The following is a 23,691-nucleotide window of genomic DNA, read 5'->3' on the forward strand; positions in this document are numbered from 1 at the left end:
AGGTTGGGACGCCTGTGCCAGGGGGTCAGGCCTCTTTGGAGATGTCCCACGCTGTTCCTGAATTCATGACCAGTCCACGGGTAGCCCCTGCAAAGCGATCCCTGGCCAGGGAGGGTCCCTTCAGGATCCTGCAACACCCATCTCACCCACCAGTACTTCCCCAGGCGGGTCCCTGATTTGCTGTGTAGCCTTAGGCCAACAGCTGCCCCTCTCTGGGCCCGGTTCCTGACTCGGGGCTGTGAGGCTCAGCCCCAGCCCAGCCCCGCCTGGTGCCGGCTCTGCCTCTGCCTTTGCCTGGCTCCGCTCCAGACAGCAGGGCAGGGCTGTCACATGCTGAGCCACGTGACAGGCAGCGGCTGGGGGCTCCATCCCACGCAGAGGACGGGGGCCCCGCGGCCCGTCACCCCCGTCCCAGCTGGCTGAAGCCTCCAGGGACCAGAGCAGGTGTGGGCCAGGAGACCTCTCCTGCCCCCCAGGTAGGCAGGGGCAGCGGGGAGGGCAGGGAGGTGAGGAGACTCCTAGGTGCCGGGTCGGCCCAGGGGCCCCAGGCCAGGATCCCGGGCAGACCCAAGGCACCGAGGCGGAGAGGCAGCGGTGGGCCCAGCGCCCGGGCCCGGGGCGGTGGCACAAAGGATGCTCCTGCCCCTGCACCTGTAACCTAATCACCTGGCTGTCTGACACCAGGAGCTCCTCGGGAACCATCCCCCTCGGCACAGCTCAGGCGCCAGAGGAGCAAGCTCACAGGAACCACCATGGGGACACATCATGACAGCTGTCCTCGAGGGCAGAGGGTGGCGCTCTTCCCTAAGGAGGCGACAGGGGACATCTGGGGACGACACGGCCCCTCTGCTCCAGAGCGACAAGCTTCCAGTGTGGGTCCCGGCCCTGACATTCTTGCCCTCGGTGGTCAAGTCCTGTCCCCTCTCGAGGGCCGTGTTTTCTCGCCGTAAAATGTCAGGTTGCAGGGTGACATATTCTGTGAGGCGGTGCTGGACGAGGTGGTGTTGACAGACACGACAAGATGGGGAGAGCTAGGGAATGGAGGGGTCGGCGGGCGTGAGCCCTGCGATCGTCTTTCTGGACTCCAGCCATCTTTGACGCTGATCTCTTCGTTTTGCACATGGAAAAACTGACGCTCGCAGGGGCTGGGGGGTGGTGTGGGGGCAGGGCTTTCCCTGAGATTCCGGACTACTGGACCCCCACCCCACACCATAATTCCCAGGGTCACTGCCCTGGGCTCTCCTCCTCCTCCTCCTCCTGGGCCTGGGTCCCTGCTCACCAGACCTGGGGCTGGACCCCTCCGATCAGAGCTCCCTAAAGAATTGCGGTGTGGCCCTGGCCTCATGCTGGCCTTCTTTGGGCCCTGCCTGACTTTGGGCCCTTCTCTGTGGTCCAGGAGAGGATCCAGAGGCCCCTGAGAGAGGAGGTGGTGAAATCTCAGGCTGCAGCTTCCAGCTGGCCCAGAGCCAAAGTCAGGCAGGAGGCCAGGGCGGCCCCGCCCCAGGGGCTGGCCCAGCCTCGGACATTTCATAAGGGCTCGTGACTCATAAACGACAGGGCAGCAAGGCAGAAGAGCAGGGACGGCCAGGAGGAAGGGCAGCTTGGCAGGGCCTCAGGTACGATGTCCCAGGGAGGTGGGGTTGGAGCAGCCGGCAGTCGGGGCCAGGGCCCCGGCTCGTGGGCTCGCTCGGGGACTCCTGGTTGCTGGCTGCCTGGGCAGGCCTGGCCACTCACAGCCACATGACACAGGCTGGCTTTGTCTTCCTGCCTGCCTGGGGAGAAAGGGGAAGGAGGGAGGAACTTCCCTCTGTCCCGATCTAAGAATGAGAGCGGGAAAGGGAGGGGCCGAGGAGAGGCTCTGGGGTTCTGAGGCTGGTGGTCAGCAGGCACCCTCATTTTGTGGGAGCTGGACCACTGTCTTCCTCTCGCTGGTGTTACTGTGCATCTTTTATGGGTCCGAGGGCCCCAGCTCTGGTCCTGGCTGCCCCAGGAGGGAATCCCATCCTTGGATGGGGTGGGGGGGGGGTGAATTGGGGAAGGGGTGGGGGCGTCAAGCATCCACCTGGCAACACATATTTCCTGGGCACTGCTGTGCGTGCCCGGTGCTGGGGCAGGGGTACCCAGTGGTTCTGGGACGTCTCATCCTTGGGAACGGGCTCTGCCAGAGTCCAGGAAGGTGGGACCAGCCAGACCCACCCGGCCTCGAGGAGGGACTGATTCTCAGAGGGACATTGCTGGGGAACGGGTAGCCCGACCTCTCTGTAGGGTGGGGCTGGGGTTGGCTCAGCCCACAGGCCAAGGGTTGGTCCCCAGTTCCTTTGGTCCCCATTATAGGGAGGGGACTCTGCCAGAGCTTCTGGAGAGCCTATGAAAATCCAGCTCAGGCTACAAGGGGAGATCTGGGCTATTAGGACCTATGGGGTCACCAAGGCCGGCCCTGTGACGTCTGCCTCCGGCAGCCTGATCGGGGTCCCCCAGGCCCTCAGACCACCATTTTTATCTCTGTCACCGTGGCCAGTTCCATAGCCCTGCCCCTACGTGGCTCTTGCCTCCCTGGTGCCCACACTGGGCCGAGGTCTCCTCGGGCTCCTCCCCATCCCCATTTCACAGATGGGGAAGGTGAGCCACAGAAAAGCCGAGCCACCCGCCCGAGGACTCCTAGCCAACAAAGAGGACTGCCAGGATCCCGACCCCGGGTCATCGGGCCCTGACACGTTATACCAAAAAGATGCCCTTAGGAGGCCTCTGGGACCGCCGAGGAAACTGAGGCAGAAAGATTGACAGAGCGGGCAGAGGCTGGGGTGGGAGGAGAGTAGGGTCTGCACCGAGGATTGTTCGTCAGCAGGACTGGCCAGGATGCAGCGGGTGGGGGCAGGGCAGTAGATTCCCAGTGATGCTCTGGAGCCAGCAGACCCGAGTGCCCACCTTATTCACCCCTCCTTAACCCCACACGACCTCTCTGGGCCTCAGCTGCCTTCAGGGTCACCATGCTAACAGCCACACTGCACCACCCCGGGCGCCCAGGCTAGCACGCTGCAGTCAGGGCCTGCTTATCATGATGGTTAGGGGAGCCCCGGGCCCACGGCCTTGAGGGGTCGCGGCGTGTCCTCCCCCGGCCTCCAGGCCATCCACTTATTGGTGTCATCATCAACTGATGTAGCAACTCCCACCACCCCACCCCCTGCCACCCTCACCCAGAAGCATCAGGTCAGGAACAGATGCGGCCGAGTGGGTAATTGAAAGTGGGGCCCTCAGCACCGAGCCCGAGGGGACCAGAGGGGGAAGCAGGGTGGGGGCCGGCAGGAACAGCAAGGAGGCAGGGAATGGGAGCAAACAGCACGCCTGCTCCCCCTCGAAGGCCCCTCCCGAGCCCAGCCACACAGCCCACCTGCCGGGCCCTGCATCTGTAGTTCAGGCCAGCCCCCAAGGTGTCCCCTCTCCCCAGGGGTCGGGCTACGCCGCTCCCCACCCGGACACGCAGGGGATGAAGGGTGGATGGTGGCAGCCCTGTGTTCCTCTGGATTCCTCTGGATTCCTCTGGATTCCTCTGGATTCCAGTTTTCTTTTTTTTTTTTTTTTTTTAACGTTTATTTATTTTTGAGACAGAGAGAGACAGAGCATGAACAGGGGAGGGGCAGAGAGAGAGGGAGACACAGAATCCGAAACAGGATCCAGGCTCTGAGCGGTCAGCACAGAGCCCGACGCGGGGCTCAAACTCACGGACCATGAGATCGTGACCTGAGCCGAAGTCAGCCGCTTAACTGACTGAGCCACCCAGGCGCCCCTGGATTCCAGTTTTCAATGTAAAGAAGCTGAGCAGTCTCGGCCACCTCCTTGCGGTCTCTGGGCCCAGGTATCCCTCTCGTTGTGGGAGAGGATATTGCCCTCAGCAGGCTGTCATGGTGGTCAGATGAGTCACACAGGCACAGGAAATGTGATTCAGCGTCCTTACGAGCCTCCACAGCGTCAGATGTACCCCGGGGGTGAGGGGCGGGGGACGGGGGTGGGCTCAAGGACTCCAGCCCAGCCCGATACACGAACCCCCTCATCTGAGTGTCCTTTGTGAGCTCACAGGCCCAGGGTCCCGCAGATCCCAGGCAGAAGGTGGCCTGGGCTCCTTTGCATGCCTGGGTTGTGCCCAGCTTCCCATCCCCCAACAGGCACCCCTCGGTCCCTCAGTCCAGAGTGACCAACCTGCCGGGGACACTATCAGGTGAGTTGACCTCAGTGTTGCCAAGAGAGGCTGCTGGAATGTTCCATCCAGAGCTGCACCCCCACGGAGCTCCCTGCCCCTCACTTGCCCAGACCTGTGCCATTCTAGTTACTTGCCTTACATTTTTGTGGGTTCTTCACACGCTGTTATGAAAAGGCACGGGGTGGGGGGGTGCTGTGCTTTGCCCTCGACATCCGTCAGCGGGGGTCCGAAGGTGTGACCGAGACAGAGAAGGGAGTGGCGGAGGGTGGAGAGAAAGAAATGTTTGATAGGTACGTGGTAACCATAACCACTGCTGGCCTTTCTTGAGCGTCTACATGGCTTTATGCCATTTAGCCATCAGGACGGTGGCAAGTGCCATTATCGTCCCCACTTTACAGACAAGGAAATTGAGGCAGAGAGATGAGTTAGCTGCCCGGGGTCACAAGGCCAGTATGAGTCTCGGCCAGGGGACAAGCCTGGATGGCAGGCAGGGCTCTCGGCTCCTGGGTCTTGGCACAGGCCAAGATGGAGGGCGGGGTCTGGGGGTCAAGGCCGAGACCGAGAGGGGCTCTGAGAATGTCCCCTTTCTGCTACACTGTCACCCTCTCTGGGGGCCATGGGGCCTGCCTTGTGCCCCAGGCAACTGCTCAGTTAATCTCAATCAGAGCAGGAGGCCTGTGGGGTCAGTCTGGCCCCCATCATGCCTAGGGCTCCAGCCAGGCTCTCAGCACAGAACACCCTATGGGCTGGGCCATCCAATTGGCTGGAGCAGTCTTGGCTCTCAGGACTATGGAGCATTCCAGAAAACCGAGGGCCGTGGGGTAGCCCCTTAACCGTAGCTGGCAGCCTTGGGTGCATGGATGTGCAGCCCTGGGCTCAGAACTGGACAGCACGGTCTCATCCTTGAGAAGCACCGTGTCAGCTGGTGGGCGCTCCCGTGACCCCCTAACAGATGAGGAGATTGGGGCACTGGGACCGAACTCAGGGAGGCAGGCAGAGAGGGGCCGGGGGGCAGAGAGGGTGAAACCCACTCCTTGTGTGAAGGAATAATCAGGGCAGGCTGCCTAGAGGAGGCATTAGCCAAGCTGAGACCTGAAGGGAAGCGAGTCAGAGCGGGCAGGCGGAAAGGGTCCCCACGGGTCCTTGGCACCAGGGCAAGAAGTGAGTGCGTCACCGTGTTCCTCCGATGAGCTCCGAGTAAACAGGCGGGGGCCCGGGGGACTGTGGCTGTCACTCAGGGCAGCGTCACTGCCCCTCAGCCCTTGCGCCCCACTGTTCTCTGCTCTTCCATCCCTGGCACCGGGGACGGGGCACAGAAGTGGCCACTGCCCAGGTCACTCAGCCCCCTGAGCCACCACCAGCCAGCCTGGCCTCCCCAGGCTAGGAGCCGGAGGGGACAGTGTATTCTGTGTCTGGACCGTCCCACAGTGATGGCCACGGTGGCTGTTGGTGGACCATCCCTCTACTTACCAAACTCCTCCTGGTTACTCCGTGCAGGCCTGGCAGGGACGAGGGCTGCCCCATCTCCCCGAGGGGCACCAGGGTGGGACGGGGGCGTGGCCTGGGGGCAGGAGAAAGCGGGGTCCCCTGGCTGCCTGCCTACCCTTAGCGGCAGTGGGGTGGCTGTTCCCGAGCCCACGCCCTGTCCTGCACCTCAAGGTCCGGGGCTCTCCTGCCCCCTGGCCAAAGGGAGGGGACTGTGAGCCTGTTGGGGTGCGTGACTGTACGCGTGTACGTGTGAGTGTGCCCCGTGTGGTGTGCGTGTGTGCGCAGGGGCAGCCCGGGCCCTCTGGGGCTACACGTGTGTCCCTGCGGGAGTGTCCCGAGCCCTGGTGGCTGCGGCCAGGGCCGGGGGCGGGGGGACTGGCCGTGAGGGTGGGGGAGCCCCGGCCCACGCCGCCCCCTCCCTGCAGGATGGACCCCTTCGCGGACACGCTGAGGCGGCTGCGGGAGGCCTTCAGCGCAGGGCGGACGCGGCCGGCCGAGTTCCGGGCGGCGCAGCTCAGGGGCCTGGGCCGCTTCCTGCAGGAACACAAGCAGCTCCTGCAGGAGGCGCTGGCGCAGGACCTGCACAAGGTGAGGGGGGGCGGGGCAGGGGTGAGGGGGCAGGGCCGGGGGAGCAGGGGTGGGGGGGCAAGGATGGGAAGGGGGGGCGGGGCTGGGGGGCAAGGATGGGAAGGGGGCAGGGCCGGGGGAGCAGGGACGGGGGGGGGGGGGGGGGCAAGGATGGGAAGGGGGGGCAGGGCCGGGGGAGCAGGGATGGGGGGCAAGGATGGGAAGGGGGGCGGGGCTGGGGGGCAAGGATGGGAAGGGGGGCGGGGCTGGGGGGGCAAGGATGGGAAGGGGGGCGGGGCTGGGGGGGCAGGGCTTGGGAGGCCAGGATAAATGGGAAGGGACAGTGGCATCCTCTAGGCCCCCAGGAAGGGAAACTAAAAGCCCATCAAGCCCCACCCCCTTCCCTGTGCCTGGAGGGCCTCTTCTGCAGGGCCATCTGCTCATTTCTTCACCCACTCCACAACTATTTACTGAGGACCTACTACGTGCCAGGTACACCGTTCTAGGCTCTGGGGGTACAACAGGGTAAAAAGCAAAGTCCCTGTGCCCAGGGAGCTGGCCTGCTAGAGGGAGGCACAGAACAATAAATAGATAATTGTATAGCCTGTTGGATGGAGAGACCCTCCCGGGGCGAAGGGGGCGGGAGAGGACCAGGATCATGTGCTGTCTTATATGTGGAGGTCAGGAGGTCAGGGACAGTTCCCCCAAGACGATGGCATTTGAGCAGAGACATGGAGAATAGTGCTTCACGGCACCCGGGGTCATGGACCAGGGCACCCCCGTCCTTTGGGGACAGCAAAGTGTGGCCACAAGGACTCATGTTGAGGGTGTGGCCTGGCGACGCCTGTTCCGTTTCTCAGTGTCCCCAGCCTGCCATTAACCAGGATGCTCTGTGGCTGTAGCCAGGTGAGGCCCAGGCTTCCTTGTCGGCCATTTCTGGAATCATCCGTCTCTCGGTGAAACCAGCGTGCCAGACCACACCCCTCCTGGTGTGCCCTTGCCTGAGGGGCCCAGCTTTGCCTTCTGTGGGAAGTGTCCCACTCCCTGGGCCTGGTCCAGGATGGAGGGGCTCGCATCTCCCACCCCCAGTGAGCCTCAGCCACCGCCCACCTGCTGGCCTGGCCTGGCCGCCTCTGTGAGACCTGACCTGTCTATCTGGTCCCTTTTCTCCCTCGGGCTCAGATTTTGCCTACTGCCTCTCATTCCAACTCCTCAAGGCTCCAGGAGCACAGAAAATCGATCCTGTCCCTGACCCTTCTGGCAGACAGCATCCGCCCTGCCTTCCCTGAACCAATTCTCTCATTTCACCCCCAACGCTCCTTCCAGGTAGGGACAGTCACCCCCAGTCATCCCCACAGGAGGCTCAGAGAGGGCACGGTCTTGCCTCAGGGCACACAGCCCTGGATGAAAACAGCCTCCTCTTCCAGAGTTCAGCTGGGTCCAGACTGCTCATAAACTGGTCCAAACCTCACTCAGGTCAAGGGCAACCTTGCTGGGCAGGAACGCGAGCTTTGGACACAGGCTCAGCGGAAGGCATGCCTGAACCAGGCTCAGCTCCTAGAAGTGCTGGTGTATGTGGTTCTTTCCCCCAAGGTCCCGGCTCCCTCTTCCTCAAGGCTCAGCTCTGGCCCTGGCCTTGCCCCTGGCTCGTCGAGTGACCCTGGACAGGCTTCAGTTCACTCTCCGGACTGTCCTGGCACACCTCAGGCTCGCCCCTCTCGATTCTAGCGGGGGAGAGCTTGCACCGTAACAGCCGAGTCTCGGGCATCAGGACAGCCTGACTCTGTATCCCAGGCCTGGGCCTCCACCTCCTGTAACCCTCGGCTGGGTCTCTTCTCCGCGGCAGGAGTGGAACAGACATGCCCACAGGCAGAAATCAGGATAATAATCCCCCTATTGATTTTTGCCTCTCTCTCACTCCTGCCCTGTCCCCTGGGCTGTGGGAACTATCCACAATTACCCAGGGACATCTGTCCCCGGTGTTCCCCTGCAGACTGATAGCCACACGGCAGGCCACAGCGTGGCCACACCGACAGTTGAATTAGATCTTGTCCCTGCTCTGCTCGACAGTCCTCGCTCCCGTTGCCTGGGCCCATCACCTCACCCACTCTGCTCTTTGTTTAGCAGGAACATAGCCAGCCTGCACCCGCCTCAGGCCTTTGCACATGCTGTGCCCTTTGCCTGGAAGATTCTGTCTCCAGGTATCCTTGGGCTCCCTTCCTCCCTATCTTCGCTGCTCAAATGTCCCCGCATCTCCGAGGCCAGCGCTGACTATCTGGTATAAAGCAAAGCAAACACACATACACGCGCACACAAGCACACACACTTATGCACTCGCACGCGCACACTCGTGCACAGCGCCCCCCCCCCCCCCCACACACACCTATGCTCCAGCAGTCTCTCCCTCTTACCGTGTTTCACCTTCCCTTGCTCTTGTCACATCAGTGTTCTCCCTAACATGTTGGCTGTTCCTCTACAACGTCGGCTCTGTCCGAGTCATCAGGCTGTCCGTGCATTCGGTCACGGCTGCGCTCCTGGCACAGGAGGGGCCCCTGAGCACTGTAAGCATTCACCAACCACTGAGTGGATGAATGAACGAGCAAATAGGAGGGCTTGCTTGGAGGAGGCTGTGCCCGCCACAGGGCTCTGGCCACCTGCCAACGCTGGTCCCCTGGCCTCTCCCCCGCAGTCAGCCTTCGAGTCGGAAGTGTCTGAGATCAGCATCACCCAGAGTGAGATCAACTTGGCCCTCAGGAATCTGAGGGCCTGGATGAAGGATGAGAAAGTGCCCAAGAATCTGGTGAGCCAGCCTGGGGGTCAGGGCGGGCAGGCAGCCAGGTGGAGGGCGGCACAGAGCGGCTGGGGGGGTCTCTACGCCTTGTCACTCACCACCATGCTGGCGGGGGCCCAGGCCACGCAGCTGGACTCGGCCTTCATCCGGAAGGAGCCCTTCGGCCTGGTGCTTGTCATCGCCCCCTGGAACTACCCTGTGAACCTGACCCTCGTGCCCCTGGTGGGCGCCCTTGCCGCAGGTGAGAGCAGTTTCCACCTTCCCGCTGCCGCTGTCCCCGCCCTCGGGCCTCACGGTGGCCCACAGAGCCAGTGAGCAGGGAGCCGGCAATAATTGGCTAAGAAAGCCTGCTTCCCACCTGGCCCACCATGCCCGGGCTGTGGGGCCTTGGGCCCGTCGGTCACCTCTCTGAGCCAGGTTCTTCAACTGAAAGGAGAGTGAGGCGGGACGGGAGGGGCCACCCCTCTCCCAGCGCTCCCCCTGCCCTGCCCTGGCCTGCAGGGAACTGCGTGGTGCTGAAGCCATCGGAGTTCAGCAGGAGCACCGAGAAGGTCCTGGCTGAGGTGCTGCCCCGATACCTGGACCAGGTGAGCCGGGCAGGGAGGGGACCGAGCAGCTACCCTTGGGCTGAGCAGGGCCAGGCAGGCCCCCTCGGGCAGGACCCGAGTTCCACCCTCAATCCTGCCTCCCCTGGGTTGTGTGGCCATGGCCGGGTCACCACCCCTCAGCCTCTTTCCCTCTGGGTGAAGCAGAGGGGTGGGGATCACAGCTGTGCTCTGAGGGGCCTGTCCCCTGGGGACTCCCATCTGTCATCTGGTCACCCCTGCTTGCCACGCCCCAGCCTCCGCCCCCCCAAACCCCAGCCAGGCTCTTAACCACGCGCCTGTGGGGCTGCGACTGGCAGGTGCCCAGTGTCCCCGGGCAGCTCCCTGCTCCCACCTTGGTCCCACCAGGTCCACCTAGAGCCCTGGCAACTGGGGGGTCAGGCCAGGCAAAGGGGGGCGGCCCCACGCAGGCAGGCCAGCCTCTGGGTTCTCCGGGCTGGGGTCCCAGAGGGATCCCTCTGCCATCCCGTCCTACAGAGCTGCTTCGCCGTGGTGCTGGGCGGGCCCCAGGAGATGGGGCAGTTGCTGGAGCACAAGTTCGACTACATCTTCTTCACGGGTGAGGCTGACCCCCCGGGACCGTCGGAGGGCTGGGTCCTATCCCCTGGCGCAGGCCCCTTCACTGGTCACAATGTCACAGAGGACAGCATCTGTCCCTGCTGAGCTCTCATTGTGCCCCCACGACCTTCTGTACCACCCACTGGCCTCAGGACCTTGTACGTGTGACCCCACCAACCCAGAGGCCTTGTGGAGGGCTGGACAGGTGAGGGACTGGAGGCCAAGGTGACAAAGAAATGAGGCCCCCAGCCTGGGTCACCCCCTGGGGCCAGGATCGGGGAAGGCTGGATTTTCCTTCCAGGCCCTCCGAATTGTTCTCAGAGGTCACTTGTCATCTCCCTGGCATGTGTCCACGAGGCCCAGGCACCACCTGGCTTCAAGTGGCCAGGAGGGAGTTTCTCTGAGTGAAAGAGCCGAGGAGGCAGGTAGGTGGCAGTCTCACCTGGCCAAGGTTCTGGAAGAGAGGGAATCTTGCTCACTGGCCTCCTGCCTTGCACCCTTTGTCCACATCAGAGCAGGGAGAGCGCTGTCTCTGCCTTTCTGCCCCCCCCCAGACCCTGCCACAAGCCCAGGACAGGGCCCAGAGGCCCCCTGCCTTGGTGGTCAGGGAGGGTGACTATAGAAGCAGGGGGCAGGGTCCTCAGCTGGTCCTACAGATTCCTAGTGAGGGGGAGAAGACAGCCGGGAGGAGGCGGTCCACCTTCTAGCATCCCAGCCGCGGCTCGGCGGGTTTTGGGCCTTGGGCCCCCGTGACTGCGGCCAGGAACCTGGGCAGCTTGTGCAGGGGCCGGCAGACTGACCCGGACATACTCTGCCACAACCTCCCGGCTTCTCCGGGCCTTTCCTTATCTGACGATGGTCACAGGTCTGTCTCCAGGACACATGAACTCATGGGAGCCTTTGTCACGGCACATGGCCTGGGGAATGTGTTGTTCACTTGCTCACTGCATTCTGAGAGAGCGTGCCCTGTCCAGACTCTGTCACGTCATAACGAGGGCACAGGGGACAGAGAGGGGAACAGCATCTCTTGGAAGGGCCCGTGACAGGAAGCTCGTCGGGGTTCAACAGACAGGGAGGACCTCACAGGAAGGCCTCCCAGACAAAGAGATGGTTTTGAAAGACAGGAGGACCTGAAGGAGGAATGGGGGGGGGGGGGGGGGGAGGTGGGTGGAGGGGACTGTGAGGCCCTGCAGATCAAGCCAGAGGAGAGAGGAGGGGACAAGCAGGTGGCCACTTCGGCCGAGAGTCAGGAGCGGAGGGAAGGGTGGGTGGTGAGGGGGGGCAGGACGGCCATGTTGGTCAGAGAGGGAGATTCAGGTGCCGGCCCCTGGAGCTGGAGTCTGGTCTCGGGACAGAGCAGTCAGAGTCAGTGCTGGAGGAGCCTGGGGAGGTGGGGAGGGGCGCAGGGCGGCGTGGAAGCAAGAGGCACTGGCAGGGTGAGCCTGGGACCAGAAGCAGGGCAAGGGGTGCCTGGATTGCTGACCGGGCAGCTCGGGAGAGGGAGCAGGGGCCTGGCCGGCTGCCCCGTGCAGTGCCCTGCACAGACTCCACGGAGACCCTGCGTTGTTCGGGCTGGTCTGGCAGAGGACGTGAGCAGGGTCCTGGTGCAGCTCTCCGGGGAGTGGGCCCTCCTCAAGGGGTCCCGATCCCCAGGCTGAGGCCGTCCCGCCTGGCTGAGGTGACTGAGGGCCACTCTGGTTTCTTTCCACCACCAGGGAGCCCTCGGGTGGGCAGGATCGTCATGTCTGCCGCCGCCAAGCACCTGACGCCCGTCACGCTGGAGCTGGGGGGCAAGAACCCCTGCTACGTGGACGACGACTGTGACCCCCAGACCGTGGCCAACCGCCTGGCCTGGTTCCGCTACTTCAACACCGGCCAGACCTGCGTGGCCCCCGACTACGTCCTGTGCAGCCCTGACACGCAGGAGCGGCTGCTGCCCGCCCTGCAGAGCGCCATCACCCGCTTCTACGGCGAGGACCCCTGGAGCTCCCCGAACCTGGGCCGCATCATCAGCGACAAGCACTTCCAGCGGCTCCGAGGCCTGCTGGGCTGTGGCCGCGTGGCCATTGGCGGCCAGAGCGACGAGAGCGAGCGCTACATCGGTGAGCCTGCCGTCCTGCCACCACCCCCGTGGGAAGGCCCGTCCATGATGCGGGTCCTGCCTGGGCCGCGAGGCTCCCACCTGGGCCCCGAGGCTCCCATGGCTGCACTGGCCGTGCCCAGCCTGGACCCCGGCTCTGGGAAGACCGCTGGGAGACGCGGGCGCTCCGCCTCAGCCCCGGCCAGGCTGGAGAACCCCTCACGGTCCTTCCTGGGGGCCGTGGGGACACTGTCTTCCCCAGAAGGTCCCTGAGCCCTGCCCGAGGCCCCCCTCCCCAGGGCTGAGCCGCCCCCTGTGCCCGCAGCCCCCACGGTGCTGGTGGACGTGGAGGAGACGGAACCCGTGATGCAGGAGGAGATCTTCGGACCCATCCTGCCCATCGTGAACGTGAGGAGCCTGGACGAGGCCATCGACTTCATCAACCGTCGGGAGAAGCCCCTGGCCCTGTACGCCTTCTCCAACAGCAAACAGGTGGGGGCTCGGGTGGGGCTGGGTAGGGGTCGGACAGAGATAGAGACAGAGGCCAGGAGCGGATGGTGGGGTGGTTGCAGCAGAGGGGAGGTGGCTCTAGGACAGGAGTGGACCAAAGGGACTGCAGGGTGAGGGGTCCTGTTTCTCTGGGACGGTCAGACCTCCTCTCCCTCCCATCTAAGCCACCATCTCCTGGGCCTTTAGAGAGCAGCCCCCAGAACCTCCCTCCGGGGTTCAGTGTCCCTGCTCTATCAGTCCCCACCTCGGTCTTCCTCATTATCTGGGCTGGTGGACAAGGGTCCCCTTCCAGCACCTGGCTCATCGAAGGCACACGTGGCAAGGGGTGGAATGACAGTGAAGGGTGACGGACCAGACGACGCAGGCAGGACAATGAGCCCCCGCCCCCCGACCGGCTCACCCGCTGTGGGCAGCCTGGGAGCCTCCAGGGCACTGGGTGGGCGTCCTCAGTTTGAGGCCCACCTTCCCCTCTCGCCCAGCTCCCACGAGATCCCTCGTAGGTTGGACAGGAGTTTTTTTCAGTAAACTTTTTACTTTGGAGTGATTTTAGATCTACAGAAGATAAAAGCCAGTCCCGGGAGTCCCACTATATCCCACAACCAGTCGTCCTTATTTAAGGGCCCATGTGTTGGTCCAAACTAAGTAGCTGAGGCTGGTCAGTTACCGTTAACTCTACTGCATATTTGATACGGATTTTGCCAGCTTTCTTTCCAGCCTCAAGATCCAAGCTAGGGTCCCACGTTGCATTCAGCTGTCATGGCTCCTCTGGCCTGTGACCATCTCTCAGCTTGAGAGCTACTGGCAAGGTCTCCGGCACACCGTCCCCACTTTCAGCGGTCTGTGGTACTGCCCATGAGAGAATTACCACGGAAGCAAGGGCTGGCCTCTGACGTCCTATCAGGGATCCGCAGGATCCACACATCGCGGGTGAGGTTAACCTTCACCACTTGGCCGAGGTCTTGTCCGCCAGGGGTCTCCACCAAGAGAACTTCCTCTTTGGGAACGGTCACTAGCCCCCCTTCCACGGGAGGGGGGTGGTTCAGCTCCACCTGCTGGAGGGGAATCTGTCAGAAAGGTTTCGCTCTGGAATCACTTCTTTGTATCAGCGTGGACTTGCTCCTATCTGCTTTATCCTCTGGGTTACAAGGCAACACCTGGCTTGTTTCCTTGCTCAAGCTGTCCTGCTCTGGGCAGTGGGAGCTGCTATGTCCCTCAGACATCCAGCCCTCCATTCATCGAGTCACCCTTCTGTCTTCGGACCATTTCCTTCCTTTCAGGGTCTACAAGGTGCTTTGGCTCATCCTGTATTTCCCTCGCCCAGCCCTAGAATCAGCCATTCCTCGAAGGAGCCTTGCTTTACCTGGATGGGATTAACTTTAGTGGGGCGCCTGGGTGGCTCAGTCAGTTAAGCATCCAACTTCAGCTCAGGTCATAATCTCACGGTTCGTGAGTTCGAGCCCCACATCGGGTGAGCTCAAGCCCCGCTCTGGGCTCCAAACTCTCTCTGCACCTCGTGGGATTCTCTGTCTCTGCCCCTGGCTCACTCGCACGTGCTCACTCTCAATAAATAAAATAAGGTAAAACATAAAATTAAAAGACTGAACTTTAGAAAATGCAATCCGGGTTTTCCGGAAGGGGGTTGTCTGGCAGAGTGACTTTCAAGCTTTTCTGAAGGCCCAGCACTGCCTGGGAGACAGAGAATCACACCTATGAGGCGTGGCTGCCCCCGTGACTTGCCCCTACTCCCCGAGAAGCACCATGACACTCCTGTCCCATCTTCTGTCGCGATTGCTGCTGGCCTCCACGTGATTCCTGAGCCCCTGATGGGGGGGTTCACTCTACCCACCGTCCAGACAAGCCATTAGCTCAGGATCACGTGTTGAAGCTAAATACAGCCAAGTTTTCGGCAACGACTATTTAGCGTTTACTAATCTTCTTTCCCTCTCGTTCTTCAAATACACCTATAGGTTAAAGAGAAAAGATCTTCCTAAAGTCACGCAAGGGCCAAGTTAATGCTTTTAAAATACCAATCTGGCTGTGTCGCCCTGGGTCAATGTCCTCCCTGTGCTGCACACCGCGTGGGCCAGTCCCTGGGTCTCTGCACCTGTCCCTCCCTCTGCCTGGGGGGCCCCCTTTCCCCCTGAGATGCCGCAGGTGCAGCTCATCCCTCCTCTGGGACGCCTCCCTGACGACCTGGCGTTTCACCCTGAACTCTCCGTGTCCCCAGACGACCGCTGGGCTTCCCGCCTCCCTCTCGACTCTAAGCCTGGATCCCCAGCAGGGGCCACACGGAGCAGATGCTCAGGAAACACGTCCCGAGTTGGGGGCTCAGTGTCGGCTGCCACGCGACCACACCCCCCTGCAGCTCACACGGTGGCCAGACTCTTCCTGGTGGCCTCTTGCTGCCCAGCCACGGGGCCTCATCGCTGCTTCCCTTGCAGGTGGTCAAGCGAGTGCTGGCCCAGACCAGCAGTGGGAGCTTCTGTGGGAACGACGGCTTCATGCACTTGACCCTCGCCAGCCTGCCTTTTGGAGGAGTGGGTAGGTAGCCGGCATGGCCCCGCCTTCCCTAGCTGTTGCCAGACCGAGGGGCATCCCGACATCTCCATCCTGAAGAAACCTTCCAGACTTGTCCCTGCATGTACACGTGTGGGTGGGCCCACGGAGACACAATCCAGGGTTCTCAACCCCACTGTGGTGGCTGGCCCTGCCCTTCTCACCAACAGCACGGCTCTGAATCTGCCTACCAGCTCACGCGGGGCAACCTCGTGTGTCCCCTTCATTCCACGGTGAGGCTATCAACTGCCCCTTTAACCCTTCCTGTGTCCCCTCAGTCCAGCACTCGGTATGTCACCCCCTCCCCCAGGAGACAGGGGCTGTTCCCTGCCCGAGGGAAGCCGGGTGAGCGGGGATCCCCGGCCCCGGCAGCCCCCATTCCCACTGCAAAGTTCTGGCCTCCGAGGCAGGAAACCTTAGGGCTGGTCCCAGCGAGCCCACTGGCCGTGTGACCTGGGGCAACCACGTCCCCTCTCTGAGCCCACCTCCTCCTCAGTGGACTGGGAGGGCCAGACACTGACCTCGGCACCTGTCTACACTAGGCACCTGGGCAAATGACCCAGGGCCTGGCAAGCTGTCCGGGCGGGTGTGGAAACTCCCTGGGAGCGGCCGGTGCCACAGGAGCACACAGCGGGCCGAGGGCCGACACCGTGGCTGCGTGGCCTCCCCCCGCCACCCTGTCCTGGAGCCCCGACCTAGCCTGCCCGTCTCCAGTCCCAGCCCCTCCTCCCCAGGGAAGTGGGGCGGTCTGTCTGGGGGCGAATCTGATCCTGCGACTCCCCCCAGGATTGAGCAAGGCCCTGACTCACAGCTTCCGGAGGCCCAGCTCTTCCCGGCTTGGCAACGGGGTCCTGCTCCCACCTCCTCTCCCTGCTGCCCCAGCCACACTGAGCCCTGCCCAGGCCACCCACCTCCAAGGCTGGGTTGTCCCCAAGCCTGGGCCCCTCTTGCCCACACCGAGCCCTGCCTCTTCATCTGGTCAACTGTACGTCCCTCAGACCTCACTCCCGCCAGGAAGCCCTCCCTCACTGCCCCCACCCCACCCATCCTGGGTCTCCTGGACTTGCGGTGCCGAAGCCTGGTCCTTGACTGCCTCCCCACCTGGATACTTCAGACTCCTAACACACCCCAGGACTTACTTCGTCCACGGGCCTGAACACCCGCCCGACCCCCACAGCTCTAGGAGGTGGGTGCCCCGGTCACCCAATGTCACATGCAAGGAGACCGAGGCAAAGTCCAAGGTGACAGAACTGATTCAGAGCAGGGATCGACTCTGGGCAGTCATTCCAGAATCCACACCTTTGACCACTGGCTACCTATCTTGCCACAGCCTCTGGTGAGCTGCTGCAGGCTCGGGGCTAGGCCCATTTTACACATGGGGAAACTGAGGCTCGGAGGTGAGGTCATACTGTGCGTGACTGGCAGAGCCCAGGTCTGTCTGACACCCCTCGGCTGGCCAGGGAGGGGCTGACTGCTGTCTCCCATGGCCCTGTACAGGTGCCAGCGGGATGGGCAGCTACCACGGCAAGTTCTCCTTTGACACCTTCTCCCACCACCGCGCCTGCCTGCTGCGCTGCCCCGGGATGGAGAAGATCTACTCCATCCGCTACCCGCCCTACTCACCTCGCAAGCTGAGGGTGCTGCTGATGGCCATGGAGGCCCGTGGCTGCAGCTGCACCTTGCTCTGAGCCCGCCTCAGGCACTGGGGTGTCCCTCCAACTCTCATCTGAGTCCGCTGCCCCTGCCACCTGCAGCTCCTGGAGATGTGGCCTGGGCTCCACACACAAGGAGGAAAAGACCACAGCCCGGACCGGCCTTGCCCTCCTCCCTCCCGGGGCCTTCTCCTCCAGCCCTCAGCCTCCTCCCTTGGCCGCCCCCCAGCTAGGACGGGCCACGGTGAGGGAGCATGGGAAACAAGGCAGTAACCTGCCCTCTCCCACCTCCGATGTAGCCACCTGTGTCCTGGGAGAGGCCGGCAGACAGGGATGCCTCTGAGTCACCCCCCTTCCTGTGAAGGGTGCAGAAGGGGCCCTGGAGTCTGGTCCAGGCCACACCGCAGACCTGCAGTGGCCCAGGCCCTGGGTAAAAAATCTTTGCCCTCCCTCCCTGAGTTTGTTTTTCTATCTGCACAGTGGAGGTGATGTCTTGGCACCTTTGGAGATCGTCATGAGGATTCGATTTTGCAGTTTAAATGAATTGTTGACCCCAAGCTCCCGGCATCCTGTCTCCTCCTTTGCGTGGGGTCAGTCTGTCTCCCCTCAGGCCCCTTGGGAGTTCTGAGCAGTCTCATCCCCCGGGACTGGGTGTCTTCCCCTCGCCACATCCCACATCGGACTCACCCTCTTCCCTGTCCTGCTCACCCTCCGGGGCCCTGACGCCATGAAACTGGTCCCTCATCCGCTCACCCACCAAATTAAACCCTGGGGGATCCCTGCTCAACACTCCCTGCTCACCTCCCAAGTCCCATCTTTGAGAAAAGTCCTGAGGGTTGTATCATGCTGTAGAACCTGCCAATCCACACACGGAACACCAGGCCCGGGGCCATCTATCACCTCCCCGTTCTCCGTGGGCCCGACCTCAGGGCACCTGAGGATCTTCCCAAGCTGGACCGTTCCACCCCTCAGCCTGAGTCCCTTCAGTGGCCCGCCGAGTCAGGACCCACACGAGTCCTTGGGGGGCTCCGCCATGGCCCTGTGCCCCCACACCCGGCGTGCTCCTTTTCAAGAGGACTTCTGCGCGCACGTGGGCACGCCTGCTCTGCCCTTGGACTGCCCTGTTCCTCCTCGCGGACAGCCTGGACATCACATCATTCAAGAAGGCTTCCATGACCACTTCCCAATTCTCCCCAAAACACAGAGGCGGTCCCAAGGGCCTTCTCGGTGCCCGCAACCTCCGGGGGCCCTCTACCAATCAATCCACTGGGAGGAAACAGGTTTGGTGGCTGTTGAGGGACAAGGATCCCGAGTCACACAGATCCAGGTGGGATTCAGGCGGCCGCACTTTGCAGCCCGTGCCTCATTTCCCCAGCTGTAAGGCGAGAATAGTCCTCCATACAGAGCTCCTGGGTAAAGGTTTAGCGCCGAGCAGGCACGGCTCCCGCGGAATCACTGCCGGCCGCAATTCTCAGCACCGTTATCACACACAACCCGCTGCGGTGAGCTGCCGGCCTCCAGCACGGGGCGCCGGGTCCGACCCGGAGCCACTTCCTAAGCCACGCCCCGGATGTCCCGCCTGCGGTGGTAGGGACTCCTCGCTTATTGGCCTCTCTAACCCAACATGGAGGCGCCCTACGCAACTTCAAGTGCCTGCTCTCCCCTAGCCAATCAGAGGAAAGATGCTGCTGGATCCCGCCTCTTTCAGGGGCAGCATTGGCCAATCAGAGTACGCCGTAAAAGATGAGCGCGGAAAAGGTGAAACCAGCCGGCCCAATGGCAGCGTCTCAGAGTGTAGGCTCCGCCTCTCGGCGGACAGGCCGCTCAGCAAGGGAAGGAGAGGCAGCGCTTCAAGGTGGGTGCTCAGGGGTCAGCTGTTAGAAGCCGGACCTCGGCGGCGCGGCGTCGGGGGGTGAGTGCGGTGCCCTCGTCGGCCCTGTCGACTCTGCGCCAGACTTCATCTCGGTCTGCTCACGACGCGCGGCCCGGGTGTCCTTCAGCGCGCCGCGAGCGGACCCGTGACCCGGCACCATCAAGGCGCATGCCCCGCCCGCGTCTGTGGGGTCAGAGGTCACGGCGAAGGTCGGGCAGATGTTGGGCTAGGTGCCTGGCGCTGGAGCCAGCGGTCCTAAGAGATGGGCCCGAGACAAGTCACAGATCACGGGAAGGGCACTTTCGAGCTTCGGCCAGATGCCAAGCTCTGGGCATGTACACCTCCCTTCGTTCTCGTGGCCCCCATTCCACAGATGAGAAAATATGTCAGATGACCTCCCCCGGCCAAGGTCACCTGGCAGGCTAGGAGACCGGTCCAGAAGGACCTTGATGCTGGGGAAAAGAATTTGGTCCCGAGGGTTATTTTAGCCTTTAAAAGGGTTTCCAACGGGGGTGGACTGTGGGTGTGCAGGAGTTCCATACTGGTCCCACTCTCTCCACCCCTCAACCCCCATTGTGTGACTTTGGACAAGTCACTTCACATGGCTGAGCCTCAGCTTCTCTGTGTCTCTCAGGAGAGACCCTTGTAAGGACCATATGACAGTGTGTGTGACCCCCTAGCCCAGTGCCTGACACAGTGGGCTGTCGGTGCTGGTGGCTGCTGGCCAGCTTATTTGGGTCAGCTTTGGGGACGATGAACAGGGGAGGGGAGAGGTGGGAGGCAGGAGCACCGATCGGGGAAGAGAGGAGGGATGGGTTTTAAAGGCTTCTTAGAAGGTGAGCTAGATGGAACTTGGGCCCACAGATACTCCCTAAATCTTAGCCTCGCTGCGCGGAGTCAGGTTTGGAGGGCTGAGAGGTGCCACACCTGGGGACAGGGAGGCCTTGTGTGCCTCTGACAGGAATGGGGGGAACAGGAGACCAGGTGACACATTGGGGTCAGGGCTCCCGCAGTGCCAGACTTCCCGCGGGGACAGGTCTGGGACCCACCCGTGTCTCCCTCCGTTTTCACGCCCGCAGATGCACTGCCTGACGACAGCTACGCTGCTCCGGGCCCTGGCCCAGGCCGCACGTGCAGGTAGGACCAGGGGAGCCTTTCTTGGGGTGCAGGGGGGCCCAGCCTCCCGATGTGAGGCCGCCGCTGACAGCGTCATCCCCCTCCTTCCAGGGCACCCCAGTGGCCGGAGCCTCCACAGCAGCACGGTGGCAGCAACCTACAGTGAGTCCCGGGGCCCCTTGAGCCTCATGCCTGATCAGGAACTTGCCAGAGGCAGGGGAGGAAGCCTGGGTTCTAGTCCTGGCTTTGCCAGAGGCTCCCCCTCTCTGAGCCTCCGTTTCTGCTCTATCATGACGATCAAGTTTGAGTATGATTCATGGGGGCAGGGTCTGTCAGTTAGGGGGTGGGGAGCCTTCCCTGTGGCCACACAGGGGCATCTCAGAGCTACCCTGCGTGGCACAGGTGGGGGGGGGTGGTGTTGGGGCAGGGGACTGCCAGGTGTGAGCCTTGGGTGTGCATCCTCCTCACCAGGACCCCACCACCCAAGCCCCTTCCAGCCCCCTTCAACTCCTGGGCTCAGATGGCTGCCCAGACACAGGGAAAGGTGGGCAAGGATTGGCCAGAGCCAGAGGCAGGCCTCTCCGAGCTTGCTGAGGCCCTTGGGGGGAGGTCCAGCTGGAAGGAAGACCAGGCCTTTTTTTTTTTAATTTCTTTTTGAATGTTCATTTTTTTTTGAGGGAGAGAAACGGAGCCGGAGTGGCGGGGGGCGGGGGCAGAGAGAGAGGGGAGACACAGGATCCGAAGCAGGCTCCAGGCTCCGAGCTGTCAGCACAGAGCCCGACGCAGGGTCCGAACCCACAAACTGCAAGACCATGACCTGAGCCGAAGTCAGATGCCTAACCGGCTGAGCACCCCCCCAGGCACCCCATGACCAGGCCTTTTCTCCTTGAGTCGGGCTCGTGGGGGACTTGGGCATGTGCGGCTGTGAGAAGCCCTATCACGACGGCCCCTCCACTCACCTCCCCTGCAGAGTTCGTGAACATGCGGGAGACCTCGATGGACATGAAGTCGGTGACCGACCGGGCGGCTCAGACCCTGCTGTGGACTGAGCTCATCCGAGGTGGGCCCTGGGGGGAAGGGGCCGCACAGGCAGGGCGTGGGCACAGATTGTTGGGGAGGAGGGGCCCCCACCCACCACCACGCCCATGCTGCCCACAGGCCTGGGCATGACCCTGAGCTACCTGTTCCGGGAACCGGCCACCATTAACTACCCGTTCGAGAAGGGCCCGCTGAGCCCACGCTTCCGGGGGGAGCATGCACTGCGCCGCTACCCGTCCGGAGAAGAGCGCTGTATCGCCTGCAAGCTTTGTGAGGCCGTCTGCCCCGCCCAGGTGAGCCCCTGGCCCCTGCCCCTCGAGGAGGAGGCTGCAGCCTGCTGCGGAGAGGGGGAAGCTGGGCAGCCTGGGGCCCGAACTCTGGTCCCCCTGCTGGCTGTGTCCCCAGGAAAACCCCTTTCCCTGTCTGAGTCCCGTTGCCGGGCCGGTTCAGCGTTAGTGAGTCATCGGAGGCAGGCTTGTGGCCCTGAGCGGGCCGCGTGACCCACGTGACATGACCCACGTGGGTCCCGCGCCTGGGGATCTGGTCAGGGGCGTGAAACCTGGGCTTGGGAGCCATGGGGCGGCCCCTGAAGGTCTCCGCTTTTGCCCTGAACACAGCAGCAGTCTCAGGAGCTGTGCACGTGTGCCTGTCACAGGGCCAGCCCTGAGGACACGCGTGCCGCAGCTGAGGCCCTCCCTGCCCCTGGTTGCTGCTCCTTGGAGCCCCCGGCTCCAAGTTCTGTTGGAGGGTCCCACATGGACCACCCAGAGGCGGGGGCTGTTAGTGTAGAAACAGAAACATCCAGCTGAGGCTCCTGGGAAGGCCCGTGGGCGTGCCCAGCTGGAGCCCCAGCGGGCACCGAGGTCACTCATCACCACACAGTGATCCCGCCCCCCCCGCTGAGGCTGCTCCAGGCCATGCGCGGTGGCCTCGATGTCTCTGATCCAGCCACCCCGGCGCACAGAGAAGAGCCCCCAAACAGCAGTGGTGGTAACACTCACCGGGCAGTGAGCAGCGTCCACGGATCAGGCATCGTTCCAGCTCATGACTTATCTTTGCATCAATCTAGGATGCAGAGGTGGTCATCCCTGTCTTTATAGACAAGGAAACTGAGGCACAAAGAAGCAAGGCTACCAGTCTAGGGTCCCACTGAATGTGGGCATTACACTGCTGGGGGGCACGTGAAGGCCTTTGTCACACCCTTTGAAGGTCCTTCGGGCTGTGGGAGGTTGGCCTTTTCCCTGCTGGCACAAAGCCGTACCCAGAAACTGAGGGTTAAAGACCTACCTTCGGGTCTGGGCTTTGAGCCTCACTTGCTGTGTGGCTTTGGGAAGCCCCTCAACTTCTCTGAGCCTGAATTTTCTCATCCCTTAAAGGGGGATAACCAGACATAAATGGGAGAGCTGTTCAGCGTGCAACCGACAGCAATTGGGCTAGTCCTGAGGACCCCCCTCGGGGCTACAGGCCCTGCAGTGAACGGAGTAGGCAACAGTCCTCCCCTCGTGGGACTTAGGTTCTCAGGCGGGAGATGGCGGCAGTTAACAAACAAGAAAAATGTCAGCCAGGGCACACGCCAGGCTGTGTGACGGGGGCCTCCTGGGAGGGGCGGCAGGGAAGGCACATCAGGCTGAAAGTGGGTGGCAGGACCTGTTCCGTGGCCGCAGAGCGACCCCTCCAGGACAGGGCAGACGGGGGACAGGAACGAAGGGTAAGGAGTGCTCCGTGCCCCTCTCCCAGGCCATCACCATCGAGGCCGAGCCGCGGGCCGACGGCAGCCGCCGGACCACGCGCTATGACATCGACATGACCAAGTGCATCTACTGCGGCTTCTGCCAGGAGGCTTGCCCCGTGGACGCCATCGTCGAGGTGAGTGGGCATGGGGTTGGGTGAGGCCGGGGCAGCGGCGCCTTGGAGCCACCTCACGTGGCCGCCCCGCCCCCGCCTGCAGGGCCCCAACTTTGAGTTCTCCACGGAGACACACGAGGAGCTGCTCTACAACAAGGAGAAACTGCTCAACAACGGGGACAAGTGGGAGGCCGAGATCGCCGCCAACATCCAGGCCGACTACCTGTACCGCTGACGCCCCCCGCGGCCCAATAAAAAAGCTCTGCCCTCCCGCACCGCCTCTGTCCTGAATCCCGGCCGCGGCCTGTGGACTCCTCCCCAAGACAGGTCCTTCAGTGGGGCCACCAGAGGTGGCCCGGCCTCCCTGTGGGACTCTATGGGTCCCTTTGGGGCTCCCTGTGGCTGTCAGCCCAGAGCGGCCCTGCCGCACACCCGTCTTCTGGGCGATGCCTCTAGGCTCGGCCTGGGGTCTGCTATTCCCATAATCCTGGGTGCCCACAGGGTCGGGGGCCGGACCTGCCCTCGCCCGAGGGCCTCCCACGACTCCACCCTACGGATATGGAGCTTCCCAGAGCCTTAGGCAGAAGTACATCAGGCGGCAGAAACTCCGGCCAGGGCGTTGTCCTCCCTGGGGGCAGGGAGAGGCCTGCTGGGAGTGGTGGGTAACAGTCACGAGGAGGTGACACAGACCCCGCTGCACCTGAGTTGGCCTTGTCTCCTCTCCAGCCACATCCCCTTTCCTCCCCAAGTTCCCCTGGCCGGGCCGTAGGCTTGGCTTCTGCTTGCTCAGAACTTCCGGCTTCGCAATCCCGGCAGC

General features: G+C 62.8%; 2 protein-coding genes and 1 long non-coding RNA gene across 13 annotated transcripts; 2 read left to right on the forward strand and 1 right to left on the reverse strand.

Annotated features, from left to right (window-relative positions):
* Positions 1 to 347: 347 nt before the first annotated feature.
* On the forward strand, positions 348 to 17,559 carry ALDH3B1 (aldehyde dehydrogenase 3 family member B1). Of its 9 annotated transcripts, XM_058689878.1 has the most exons (12): positions 1,549 to 1,616; positions 3,607 to 3,853; positions 4,161 to 4,213; positions 6,109 to 6,271; positions 8,940 to 9,050; positions 9,162 to 9,282; positions 9,543 to 9,628; positions 10,124 to 10,205; positions 11,920 to 12,306; positions 12,610 to 12,776; positions 15,236 to 15,335; positions 16,848 to 17,559. In XM_058689878.1, the coding sequence occupies exons 4-12, from the start codon at positions 6,110 to 6,112 to the stop codon at positions 17,036 to 17,038; spliced, it is 1,407 nt and encodes a 468-aa protein (XP_058545861.1). In that variant the 5' UTR covers positions 1,549 to 1,616; positions 3,607 to 3,853; positions 4,161 to 4,213; position 6,109; the 3' UTR covers positions 17,039 to 17,559. The 9 variants fall into 9 exon arrangements, 8 of the variants coding, with proteins under 8 accessions (XP_058545865.1, XP_058545862.1, XP_058545859.1 ...); XM_058689882.1 differs by lacking the exons at positions 1,549 to 1,616; positions 3,607 to 3,853 and adding an exon at positions 348 to 476; XM_058689877.1 differs by lacking the exon at positions 3,607 to 3,853 and having other exon boundaries at positions 1,520 to 1,616.
* LOC131488275 (uncharacterized) lies at positions 14,723 to 16,848 on the reverse strand. The gene is made up of 2 exons (XR_009250141.1): positions 16,027 to 16,848; positions 14,723 to 15,866 (listed from the first exon to the last, which is right to left on the reverse strand). It is a non-coding gene; the product is annotated as an uncharacterized LOC131488275 (long non-coding RNA).
* A 1,216-nt stretch (positions 17,560 to 18,775) lies between the features above and the next one.
* Positions 18,776 to 23,149, forward strand: NDUFS8 (NADH:ubiquinone oxidoreductase core subunit S8). Of its 3 annotated transcripts, none has more exons than XM_058689886.1 (7): positions 18,776 to 18,857; positions 19,955 to 20,012; positions 20,103 to 20,153; positions 20,962 to 21,051; positions 21,150 to 21,322; positions 22,767 to 22,895; positions 22,978 to 23,149. In XM_058689886.1, exons 2-7 carry the CDS (start codon positions 19,955 to 19,957, stop codon positions 23,107 to 23,109), a joined length of 633 nt encoding a protein of 210 aa, XP_058545869.1. In that variant the 5' UTR covers positions 18,776 to 18,857; the 3' UTR covers positions 23,110 to 23,149. The 3 variants fall into 3 exon arrangements, with proteins under 3 accessions (XP_058545869.1, XP_058545870.1, XP_058545868.1); XM_058689887.1 differs by having other exon boundaries at positions 18,819 to 18,914; XM_058689885.1 differs by lacking the exon at positions 18,776 to 18,857 and adding an exon at positions 19,085 to 19,206.
* Positions 23,150 to 23,691: the final 542 nt, after the last annotated feature.

This window comes from Neofelis nebulosa, chromosome 10 (assembly GCF_028018385.1).
Source record: "Neofelis nebulosa isolate mNeoNeb1 chromosome 10, mNeoNeb1.pri, whole genome shotgun sequence".
Classification (NCBI taxonomy): domain Eukaryota; kingdom Metazoa; phylum Chordata; class Mammalia; order Carnivora; family Felidae; genus Neofelis; species Neofelis nebulosa.